General features: G+C 32.2%; 1 protein-coding gene across 2 annotated transcripts in view; it reads left to right on the top strand.

The window, feature by feature from the left end:
* LOC145314561 (ATP-sensitive inward rectifier potassium channel 12-like) overlaps positions 1-13,641 on the top strand; it is a 100,218-nt gene that overhangs the window by 57,328 nt on the left and 29,249 nt on the right. For both annotated transcript variants that reach the window (XM_080154530.1, XM_080154529.1), the window contains 3 exons: positions 387-456; positions 1,025-1,109; positions 11,945-12,039. In XM_080154530.1, coding sequence (XP_080010656.1) covers positions 387-456; positions 1,025-1,109; positions 11,945-12,039 — 250 coding nt within the window. The remainder of the gene's footprint in view (positions 1-386; positions 457-1,024; positions 1,110-11,944; positions 12,040-13,641) is intronic.

Raw genomic sequence — 13,641 nt, 5'->3', positions numbered from 1 at the left:
TATCTTTGGTTCAGCAATAAAGTTAAATTGGATGCACATCTCAAAAATTGTGTTGTACTTTTTTGGCGTCATAAAAAAGTTTTTATAACTAGCTTATCTTATAAATCATAAAGTTAGAGATAATTATTTGTCTCTTTTTTTTAGGTATAATGTTTTGTTTTATTTTTGAAAGATCTAACTTATTAATTCAGTAACGTATTTCAATTTCGCTATTTTTGAAAACTATGTTTAGTTATTTGTGTTTGATGGTTAGTCTAGGTTTGCATTGAGAATATTTACATTTTATAATGTAGAATAGATAGATAGAGAATCAAAATATAAAAGAAAAGATAGATAGATAATAAATGAGATAGAATATGATTCAAAATGGTTATTTTATTGTTAGGTTTGTGTGGAGAATATTCATGATTTCACTTCTTGTTTTCTCTTCAGTTTAGAAACACAACATACCATTGGGTAAGATTATTAATTATAGAGAAGCTACTCTATTTCATTATTTCTTAGTGTCCGTATTAACAAACCTACATTTATTACAATATCAGCTTATACAAATAACAAAATTAATCAATACCTGTTACAATATGTTTTATTTTTTATTATAAACGAAGATTTTTGACAAATATTGTCTTTTTTCAAATCATGGAAAAGATGCCCTTTAATTTACTAACTTAATATAAAGTATAGATTGATTGACGGACGCTCGCATGATAAAATCTTTTTCTTTTAAAAGATGCGGTACTAAAATTACATTTCCCCCAAAATATTTTAAAACTTTAAACGGTCAAACGGCTGAAAGTACTTATTATGCCCGCACAATAATAAATGATATGGAGAAGCCAAGATTATCTTAAACATCGACATTTATGATGATGTTCGAAAATGATATGTACATTTAGCTGTTTGACCACTACCAGCTTTATAGTATATTATCGATTCTAGCTAAATTTTACAGTGAACTGCAATAGATTTGACAATTTCAAGCAGTTTGAACTCAGCAAAGCATTTAATAATGTTTTATATTTAGATATGGTGTTCGATCTACAACTGAGCAATGTTTTGGTGCTATACTAGTGATGTCAATTCAGTGTATTGTAGGCGTAGTTATACAGGTACATTGATTAGCAGCGATGAAATTTTGATTGTACCAATGAGCATCTAAATTGTAAATTACTTAGTCCGTCTATCTGTCATGCTTCAAAAGACAAAGATACTCAATTTTATCAGATTTCGTGATTTTTATATGAATTATAAAGTTTATCTCCTAACATCTCAAGTTGTCTGTTTTTCCCAGGTATAAGGTATAACCAACAAGCAAAATGAATCTAAAATAATATTTTGGGGGCAGATGTAGAGGTCGTCAATTTTACTATGTGATGAACCTCAACGACATCTGAAATTACTTATAGGTTTCGTGATTTTCTTACTTAATTTCGTTGTTGGTATTAGCTGTGTTTGTCCATCAATGATTTATAATTTAGGTAGATAGGTAGGGTGCAAGAAATAAGATGTAGATACTATGTAGATTCAGAATAAATGCGGTAGCAATAAATCTATTTTACACAAACTAAAAAAAATTGTAATTTACCTATTTCTTTTTCTTTCTTTATAGTGAATTTGAAAGAAAATTTGTTGTAATGTGAATGTGATGAATAGATTTCTGATCTGATTGTCTAATCTTTCTTTCTTATTTTATTTGTGTTGATCAAGCAAGGCTGAACATTTGTAGAGGGGGAAGTTTTTCACTATTTTATTTTAAATATTTCTCAAAATTAAAGCTTTCAAAAATATTTTCATCATCATCAGGCGCGTCTCTCTTTTGTAGTCCAGAGAATACGGCCACCCTGTTCCTCCATGATGTCCTGTCCTTGGCATGATTTTCAGCTTCTCCCCATATTAATTCTAAGTTAAAGAGATCTTTTTCAGTGCTCTGCCTCCAGGTCATTTTTGGTCGTCCCTGTTTACGTTTACCAGTGGTAGGGTTCCATTTTAAGCACTTTTTTGGAATCCTGCTATGTTCCATTCTGAGTACATGTCCTAGCCATCTTAGTCTTTTATATTTCACTTCTGCTTCAATACTATTGCACTTGGTCTTGGCATACAGTTCAATGTTTGATATTTTGTTTGGCCAAAATATTTTGCAAATTCTTCTTAGGCAGCTATTATGAAATGCATTAAGTTGTTTTGTTTCGGTTTTCACAGTTCTCCAGCATTCAGCCCCATAAAGAAGAACTGATTTCACATTACTATTGTAAAGTCTGATTTTTGTTTTCAGAACAAGTTTCTTTGAATTCCAAACCTTGTGTAGGCTGTTGAAAGCAACCCTAGCCTTATCAATTTTTTTTTTAATATCAGCGTTTGAGCCATCTTCACTGCTGATAACACTCCCCAGATAGGTGAATTTGTTACTTTGTTTCAATTGTTCACCATTTATTGTTATACTTTGATCAGGGTTTGTAGGTATATTCATAATTTCGGTCTTCTTGACATTAACAAAGAGCCCGACTTGTCCTGCATATTTGACTAGTCTATCTGTCTTAGCTTGTAGATGTTTGATTGTTTCTGAAATCAGTGCCAGGTCATCAGCAAAGTCCAGATCTTCTATGTGTCCTAGTATGCCCAGCTGGAGACCACGTTTTTTGTCCTCGGTGGTTTTCTTCATCACCCAGTCAATGACCAATATAAATAGAATAGGTGATAAAATGCATCCCTGTCTAACTCCAGTGCTTATTTTGAAAAAATCAGATGTCTTATTGTTTCCAACTGAAACACAGGCTTGGAAGTTGTCATAAAATTTAGTTATTATGATTATCATCTTTTCAGGTATACCATAACTTCTTAGTATTTTCCAGAGTGTTAGTCTGTGTATGGAGTCAAAGGCCTTGGAGAAATCAACAAAATTTACATGAAGTGGCTTGTAAAATTCAACACATTGTTCAATAATCGTCCTAAGTGTAAAAATTTGGTCAACACAGCCCCTTCCAGCACGGAATCCAGCTTGTTCTTCTCTTAGTTTATTGTCAATTTTCTCATCAATTCTGTTTAAAATAACTTTACATAGGACCTTGCTTGGGATAGAAAGCAGCATAATTCCTCTCCAATTATCACAGTTGTTCAAATCTCCCTTCTTAGGTAGTTTTATGATTATTCCTTTAGACCAGTCCATTGGTATCTTTTCTTGCCTCCAAATTTTATCAAAGAGATCAGTTAGAGTCCTAGCAGAAAGATCTATGTCTGCCTTGAGCATTTCGGCAGTTATCAAGTCAGGTCCTGGTGCTTTGTCATTCTTTAGACTATGTATAGCAGCTTTAACTTCTTGAATAGTTGGTGGTCTTATATCTATGTCTATTTCATGTCCTGGTTCTGGTTCAGCAGTAATTTCTGGTTCAGGTCTGTTCAACACTTCTTCAAAATGCGATTTCCAACTTTCAGCAACTTCTTTTTCTGTAGTGAGTAATTTACCATCTTTAGCCTTGATAGTTTCACCACTCTTTTTGTTATATTTGCCACTTAATTGCTTAGTTATGTTGTATACTGTTTTCATGTTACCAAAGTCAGCTGCTCTCTGGGCCTTTTCAGCCAGATTGTCAATGTAATCTCTCTTGTCTTTCCTTGTGCACTTTTTGACTTCTTTGTCTTTAGCAGTATATTCAGCTCTTAAATTGCTCATGTCAGCCAAATGTTGAGCATTATGAATTTTGTTTTTAAGCTTCTTTCTCTCTTCTATTTTGTTCCATGTTTCTTCAGAGATCCAGTCCTTTTTCTCTGGTTTCTTGTGTCCTAGGATTTCCTTAGCAGTAGATTGAAAGTTTTCTTTAATTGAAGTCCATGTGATCTCAGTCTCGTCATTTAGGTCCTCTAAGACTTGAAATCTATTTCTGAGTTTTAAGACAAATTCATTCTTTATCACAGGGTCCTTTAATCTTGAAGAATCATATTGTCTACCAATCTCACTCTTTTTATCATGGCCAGTACGCTTCAGCTTTAATTTAATCTTACTGACAACTAGTTCATGGTCACTGAATATGTCAGCTCCTCTGTAGCTCCTACAGTCTTGCATTGACTTGACCCATTTTCTATTGATCATAATGTGGTCAATCATGTTTCTTGTTTGTCCATCAGGTGTTGTCCAGGTATATTTGTGAATGTTTTTGTGTTGGAATAATGTACCTCCTACAACCATATCATTATTTAAACAGAATTCAAGTAAAAGTTCTCCATTTCCATTTCTTGTACCTATGCCAAAGTGTCCCATTGCATTCTCCACTCCAGTACCTACTTTAGCATTCATATCTCCAAGAACTAGACACATGTCATGTTTGGGTACTGAGTTTCTGATTGATTGCAGTTGATCATAAAACTCTTGTTTTACTTCTTCATCTTTGTCATTTGTTGGGGCATAGCATTGGATAATGGTCAACTTGCAGTGCCTTGATTGGAATCTAGCCTTAATTATTCTGTCTGATATATGTTTCCAGTCTATTAGTGAATTGACATGTCGTTTTTGAACAATTATAGCAACACCATACATGTGTTGGCTTTCATGACCAGAATAAAGTATTAGGTGGCCATCTTTGGTTGTGGTTTGTCCTTGTCCTGTCCATCTACATTCTGCAATTCCAAGTATTCCAATATTGTAACTTGTCATTTCTTTAACTACTTGAGCTGTTTTGGTTGACTCATACATTGTTCTAACATTCCAGGTTCCTATCTTACAGCTTTCCTTAGAACTTATTGGTCCTGTCATCAAGTTGATAGCTTCCTTTCGGGTTTCACCATCATCTTTCATATTTATTTATTCAAAAACTAGGTAATCATCTGTTATCTTGTAAAATTTATTGAATAGCATCAGCTTAAAAAAAAAAAAAATACGTTTATTTGATTACAAAAACACTTACCGTTACAATTAAAACTATTAAAAAATCCCGGCCACAGATAGGCAAACATACTCTGCAGTAATAAACGCAAAAATTTCAACAATAAAAATACAAAAGAAATATAAATCTGTATTTCATTACTTGAATTGCACAAATTAGTTTTAAAATATGCCAATTAAATAATTGCTTTTAACATTTTTTAAAAATTCTATCTATATAAATTGTGAATTTCTTGTCTAAAATCTAGGAAAAAAAGTTGTACTTTTTTCATATTTTATTCAAAGTAAAACAAGGAAAATTTTTATTTGTATGTGTTGTTATCTTAACCCAGAACACGGTGCCAGAAATAATAAAAGTTTTAGCCTGACTTTCTCAAACTTTATTTTACTTTTGTTCAAAACTACTTTTTTGGACACAAAATATTATTGTATTACAAAGATGTTTTAGCAAAAAGCATTAAACTGGTATTGTCTCATTTAAAACCGGGTAATGTAATAACAATTAGGTAGTATTTAAAAAAGGTCCTAAATTAAACTTATTTATTTATTTACTTAATTTATCTTGTTTTAATTATTGTTTTTTAAAATTACCTCAAGGTTAGTTCAATATAAGATTACAGATTACTTTTACCTTGAATATCATACTGCTTGATTTCTTTAGATTCCATTAGACAACATAATTTCTATCATTTTTAAAGTAACTTACATAAATTTGAATTTTTGATATACACAATTAATCTTTATTCTTTTAATAAAGTAACAGAATGTCTGTTTGTGTGTAGCAGGATCTCGCTATCCGCTGAACCAATCAGGTTCTCCTTTAAAGTGTAGCTTCTCATAGGTCCTGGGAAGGTTTATAACTATTTTGGGGGAGGGTACCACCACCCTTCCAAGATAAATCACCCCTAAATAAAAATCCCCCCTCCCCCCCAAAAAAATTTACTTTTTTTATAAATCTAAAATAAAAATTTGGCAATCAAATTCAACTACCCCCTCCTCAAGTGCCCGTAGAGGCCTCAGGGGCGCAGCCGCTAGTATACTATATAATGTCCATTTTATGCTTCTTATTAGTACAGTATTGTAAAAACACAATTTACTTAAACAATTGCACTTAGTTGAGTCAAACTGCAAACAAAACATAACAAAGAGATTCTTCTACAATTATTTTTCTAAAGTTGTCTAAAGTATTTTTCTAACAAGTTTAAAATTAATGGTGCTAGTAAAATAATAATTTTACGGGAGATTTAAATGTAACGCATGAAAGTGGATAATTGTCCTTATCTCAGCTCAAACCACGTCAAAACTAAAGACATTACCAATTTTATAAACTTTGTCATATAAATAAATATATCAACAGATGATAATGTCTTACCATTAAACAGGCGTAACTCACTAGAATGCACCTTCAAGACTTCTAGAAATAGGCCTTGCAATGAAGTGGTTGGTCTAAACCTTAGTCGATAGTATACAAGTATAGTGTGTTTGTTTGCTGGCTTGAATGTTTCTGTTTCGAGTCTAGGCCACACTACGCTATACTATACGTTAATAAGGGGTGCTGCCACTTTTACCACTAGCAAAAATACAACCACTGTGTTTTTTACTAAAGTGGGTGTGTTTTTGTCAATTTCGTTTTTAGCTGTGTTTTTGGCAATATTTTTTATCCACTGTCAAAATTACACCTTTACTATTGTCATAAACACAGTTTTACTGTCATTTTCACACCCATAAAATTCAATGAGCTGTCAAATTCACAGTTTTGATGACAAAAATACACCTAAATATTTTTAAATTATTATAAGTATTTTAACCAAGTTGTAATAACTTATAATTATTAATGCTTATAGTTAAATTAATCTACACAACAATAATTTTGTAATGTACTATTCCACTCTTTAAGAGAGGCGAAATTTATAAATATGCCTACTGTTTTTATGTCAGGCAAGTGACATACAATGAAAGAGAAGTTGGATATTTGGCCAATAAAAAGTTCCAACTCATTAACATGGACAACTTATTGTCAATTGGGTGGCAATTAACCTAATTCACCCATACAGATCAATGAAAACTTTATATAGATTTCTTTACATGTGAAAACATTTTAGTAGTGACTCCTTGAATTAACATCATGTCACACAACGTGTGCTTTTCTACACATTAAAAATTAATCTTAAGACTATTATTGCACTTACAAGGTAAATTTGAGATTTATTTTGTTTTGGGATTGTCAGTGTGTTCTTTAAGATTGTTATTTATTGAATTTTATATTTAAAGAGGGCAGAAGCGTAGCAACTCTAAAATTAACTTGTCTGTTAGTCAGCCAGTCCGTAACTTGGGGGGTGAAACGTGATTTTCTCGGCAGCCATTAAAGATAAACAGGTGAAATTTTTAGTAAAGACTCCTATGTGAATCTAGACCATACATTATTTTGTCCGTTTGTCTATCGGTAAGGCTTCTAAAGACATAAACCATGAAGACTCTTAAAAGTTTCGAGTTTTTCTTTGATAAAGAGAGGGGTAGGTTTCTGGTAAAATCCGTAAAGGTTATGTGTTATATGTTAAAAACAGTAGTAGAACGATAAAAATTTATGTTAACTTTTTTTTTTAATTGATTTTTTCAATAAGAAATACACATATTTAGTGAATATTATCGTTCTACTACTGTTTTTAAGCCTTAAACACACCTTTCCGGATTCTACCAGAACCCTACCCCTCTCTTTATTTATTGAAAATGACTAGTGAAACGTCTTATATAAATGTTCCTTTTTGCTCATACTTTTTTCCAGCCCTTTGGGGCTTCTCTAGTAATACAGAGCTGGATCTTTAAATCGTTTAGAGGTGCGCTGAACCGGGGCGATTCATTTCAGCGCACCATCAGATTATTAATGCCAATCTTTAAATCGAATTGGCATGGGCGATTTAGCGCGGCCAGTGGCGCGGTACCAGCGCGACAATGGTACTCAACTAGTGGCATTGTCGCGCTAAATCGGGGTGAATCATATTCAATAAATAAATACTTTTTAAAAATTTGTCTAATATTTTATTGCAAATCTATCGTGAAAGCATTTTTATAGTTATTTTTAAAATAAATTATATATTGTTTTATATAAAACACTGTACTGACCCGGCTTCAGTTATAAAATTGTACCGGCACGTATGGATATGTTATTGAGTGTCGCCAGCGATCTAGCAACACCGCGCCGAAAATCTTTTTAAAGATCCATGTAAAATAGCAGTAGCTGTGGCACACCATCAGAGCACCTCCGGTTCACCTCTGAATCGCCCCGATTCAGCGCACTATCAAAACGATTTAAAGATCCAGCTCAGGGTAAACATTACTTAACCTAAAATTATCTAAAACAAGTATGTACAAGTGTTTCATTAAAATTCTGATGAGAGCAATAAGTTTGAAAAAAAATAGTGAAAAGAACAGAAAGTATTAATTGAGAGGTAAATGGACTTCAAACACAGAGTTCATTGTATATAAACTGTACTTGACTAGTTAATATATCAAAAGGCAGACAAACAAATAAATTTTTGAAGTCCTTTAATTCCAGAGGAATAACAGTACACTTTTAGACAAGTAGGAACAATATTTTTTTAAATAAAAAAGAATAGTAGAATATTGTACTGTAAAAACAAAGTAAATATGGCAGATAGTCGTAAAGTGCCTACTCAAGCAAGAAAAAAAATACATACCCCTTAATTTTTATTCAAAAATAATGGAGAGTGATTTACACCTAAAATGTTCAGTTTTTTAATGTATGCCAATAAATCACTGATAATGACATTTTGTCAGTTTATTTATCTTGGATTAAGATGTTTAAATCTTTAAATCCTGAATCTTAATTTAAACTTGTTTATTAACATTGAAATGTTAGCTCCGTTACTGAATGTATACTGTTAAATGGTGTTTTAAAATTGTTTTAGAAACCCATTTTAATTATCCTGCAAACGAGTTTCATTTATTCTATTCTCTTTGATTTAATTAAATTTTGGCATATTTTGAAAATTTAATTTGAATTGTGTGTTACAAAATTATTACAATTAAGTACAAACACTCAAGGACTGAGATATAGCACCTGTGAGAGAAAAAATTATTCACCAAAAAATATTTTGGATTTGTCAAAACTAAGTTACATTTTACACCTCTTGTAGTAGTAGAAGTAGTATGGTATAGTAATCAGAAACTAAAGGAATAAAACAATAAATGATAAATTGACGTACAAAGATGATAAACAAAATTACTTCTTCTTAGAGGCTGTTATTCAGCCAATTAATTCCAATTGAAATTGCCTAAAACTAAATATTTTGTTGGAGTAAAGTTGCAAGATTAAAACTTGTTTTTTAGTGTAACTGCAAGGGAAGTGGGTAAAAAGGGGAGAAAAAAGCGAAGGGGGTTGGGGGGAAATTTTCAATTAGAATTGTTTGTCAGAATCACGTTCCCTTTCCTGCTTTTAATGACAATGATTAAGATGTTAATAAAACCTTGGGTACCAGTATCCAATGTCCCCTTCTCCATTCCATTCCTCTGATAAAAATGGGTCGAATTTCTTTTTTTGGTGAAGGACAATAATAGCAATTTTTCAACACTCAAGTAGTTGGTAATGCAAATACTTCGCTTGACTTTATAATCACTTATGTAAAATTGTTATTTTCTACAATACTTGCAAAGGACATGTTGTATATGACTATAGTTAAAAGTTTGGATATAGACACGATTGTCTTTAATTGTACTGTATTAAATTATTTGGATCAACTGCAGTTCACGGTAAAATATTCCTGGTAACGAATATTTCCAAAAATCTATTAATTTTAAAGGCTGCTGAACTTACAGATCATACCCGCACACCGTTTTAAGCGGCATAAGAAGGCCTATAAATAATCTGGAATAGCCATAAATCAATAATGCACAATTATCTCGCAGTGCAGAGAAATGCTCGAAAAAGACATTATACGCGTCTTTTCTTCAGTGAAGCTTTCCCTGTGTATCATTAGATCTTGGCTATTCCAGATTATTTGTAGAGCTTCTTATGCCGCTTACAACGTTGCGCGGGCATGATCTGTACGTTCAGCCGTTTGGCTGCTAGCAGCCTAAAAAAATCATAGATTTTTTGAAATATTCGTTACCAGGAATATTTTACCGTCAACTGCAGTTGATTCAATTATTTTGTACAGGGAGAAAGTCGCTCAAAAATCAGCCACGTAACGTCATAAAAATGAGGTATCTCTTTTTTAGTGGTTTTCTTTCCCACTTCTCTTCTCATCTCTCCCATTTTTATGACGTCACGTGTCTGATTTTTATGCAACTTTTTTTGGCACTAAAATTCTGATTTAAACTCTGTGCAGAACTAAATTTTGTGCTATTTATCTATTTATATGTATGCCTATCTGATAAAATATTCATATCCTATTTACACATCATGATTGAGAGTTATATATTTATACTATGCTACATAGAATACTAATATAATAGAATTGTTGTATGTTTTTGATTTGAAGCAAAGATCTTTTCATACTTTGGGTTGATCCGTCTATAACGGATAGCTCTAAGAGTAAAATTAGAGTTAGAATTGTCCTATCGATTTCATACTTTGAACGATGGTTCCTGTAACCATTATGCACAGTTTTAATAGCGTAGCAACTCTGTTATAGCTACCAGAATATCTGTATGTCATTTGTCAACATTAAATAATGACTTGTTTGTCTGTCTTATTTGTCGATTTTCACTTTTATGGATGTAGTCATCCTTTACTGAATATTCATACACCTATTATTAGCATTTTCAATTATAACGATTTGATTTCAAAGGGCAATTCTTTTGATTGATATCTAATTGCTATTCTATTTGATATTTTCTGTGTAATATCTGTATAATATAATATTTATACCCTCGTTATAAGCAGTTAAGGAAAGAGTTAAATAAACCAAATATAAACTTCTATACTCTAATGTTTTCGCAATACAACAGAGCCACTCAATATATAAGTAATGTTGGTCTGTAACTTTATTTTGGTATAGTCCTTTCCACGACATCCCTCCATAAGGGGCGATTCTTCGTATTTTTTACAGTAAGTTTTCTCCTATTTCTAGCCCCTGTGGGGGGCTCTAACCCTGCAAGGCCAATTACCTAACCCTGTGGGGCAATCAACTAACCCAATATAACCTAACTTAACCTAAAATAACCTATAAAAAGCCATTTTCAAAATACGACAAATCGCCCCTTATGGAGGGATGTCGTGGAAAGGACTATACCCCTTTATTTTACACTAGCTGCTGCCCCCCCCCCCTAGAGGCCTCTAGGGGCACTTGAGGATTAGGGGAGTTGAATTACATAGCCCAATTTTTTTATAGGGGCGATTTCTCTTCGAAGGGTGTTGGTACCCTCCCCCAAAATAGGACCTATGAGAATCTACTCTATAAAGGAGATCCCGATCGGTTCAGCAGTTAGCGAGATCCTTCGGTACAGACAGAAAAAAAGACAATCAGGCAAACAGAATAAATTTTTCTTTATTTTTATTCATCATTCTTCAAAATAACAAAAAACCCAATTATTGCCTTATCTTTGATATTCAATCTTCTAGAAACATTATAAAATACTATTCCATAGAAATTCCCATCCGTTTAAAAAATTTTGGTTCATTCATATGAAAATATACAAATAATAAAAAGGGAAACCAAAGACACAACATCAATTGTTATTGCAAAGTCAAACTGCCTTTAATCGGTTTATTAAAAAATTCTGAATGAATTATACCGTCAGATGAAAATTAAACCCATCATATGTAAGAAATAAGAATTTTAGTTCAGCCATTCATATCTCGCCCACTATTACTCCCATTTAAAACTTTTCTAAAGTTAGATTGGTTTTAGTCTATTTTATGCCTCCTCCTTCTATGTTCGAAAACAGATACTCTAGATGCTTTGTGCATAGCCACTAGTAATATAATTATATACATATATAAATATCTTATTAACTAATAACATTCCATGAATTTTAATATTTCTTAATACATCTAATATTTAATTCCACAACCTATCTATTTTTCAACTAATATATTTACCCCTATTTCAGGCATGTATGGCAGGAATAGTGTTTGCCAAGTTCACAAAGCCGACCATGCGAGCAGAGACTATTCTATTCAGCAAAAATGCTCTTATTACCATGAGGTGAGCACAAATATAGCTGGGCAACTCTATAGTTAATTTTTGTGTCAGTAATATAAATCGACCATGCGAGCAGGGACGATTCTATTCAGCAAAATGCTCTTATTACCATGAGGTGAGCAAATATAGCGGGGCAACTCTATAGTTAATTTTTATGTCAGTAATATAAATCGACCATGCGAGCAGGGACGATTCTATTCAGCAAAAATGCTCTTATTACCATGAGGTGAGCAAATATAGCGGGGCAACTCTATTGTTAATTATTATGTCAGTAATATAAATCGACCATGCTAGCAGAGACTATTCTATTTAGCAAAAATGCTCTTATTACCATGAGGTGAGCAAATATAGCGAAGCAACTCTACAATGAATATATGTATGTCTTATATATATATTTTATCTTATATTACGAAGACGAAGAAAGTCCATCAATAACGTCATAAAAATGAGGGATGAGGAGAGGAGGAGTGGGAAAAATACCCTAACAAAGAGATGGACAATCCCTCATTTTTATGACGTAACATGCTGACTTTTTGAGATACTTTCTTCGTCTTACTATTATACGAACAGAGACTATTGCATTCAGGATGCTCTTATTACTATAAATATAGTAAATATAGCATAGCAACTCTGTAACAAAATTTTAATATGCTATGTAATTAAAATTGTTTATTATCCATTAAGACATTGTAAAGTAGTTCTGATATCCAATATCTTTATATCTTTTTAAAACCAGATGATGGATTGGCTCTAGCATATTTAATATATTATATTAAATAAACATTTTTTGGTCAGCATATGAAAGCATTCAATACAAGAAAGCTCTCGTATGTATGGATTATAGCAATGGTACTCTACAAATAAATCGCCAAAAAAAACGTATTAAAATTATAAAGAACAAAATGAAATCTACTTAGCTTTACAAAGTGTCTCCAAAATCGTGTGAAAATACGTTTAAATCCATCTTTTTTTAAAGATTTCCTTTCCCACTTCTCCTCTCATCCCTCATTTTTATGACGTCACACGGGTGATCTTTTAAGACACTTTGTTAAGCTTCAAATCCACCATTTTTTCAATTAAGCACTTTTGTTCTTTTCAGTGAATGTACTCTGCCCATCCTAATGAAAGGAAATCTACCTATATGTTTAATGAATCTGTTTTCCTTATTAGAGTGGTCATTTTCCTCCAGTGGATCAGGAATCAAAGAAAAGGAATAAAATACAAACAAATTAATTTTAATATATTCTATCGACAATATTATATATTAATTGTCTTTTTCTCCTTTTCTATTTTTTATTTTGCCTTTCTGAAAAAAGGCATAAAGTATCCACTTCTTCCACCAATTCAAAGATATTTTTAATGGTTTTTCATTAGTTGTGTGGTCCTTGGGACCTCTAAAAGTGGTCTCTCTATTTTATCTGTTTTTTTTCTTACAGGCGAAAACAAGAACTATTACATATGAAAAAGGCGATATATTTCCTTTATGAGACCTTATACCTTTAAATCTGTAAAGGGTGGGTCGGCTGTATTCATGCATTTGTCCATTCTTGTCTGCTGTTGATATAAACCTGCAACAAAAAATTACCAGACAATCTTTCAAAGATA

This window comes from Acartia tonsa, chromosome 3 (genome assembly GCF_053477335.1).
Source record: "Acartia tonsa isolate MP-2025a chromosome 3, ASM5347733v1, whole genome shotgun sequence".
Taxonomy (NCBI): domain Eukaryota; kingdom Metazoa; phylum Arthropoda; class Copepoda; order Calanoida; family Acartiidae; genus Acartia; species Acartia tonsa.
Note: the sequence above shows the minus strand (reverse complement) of the source record. Positions and strands in the feature narration are given on the sequence as shown.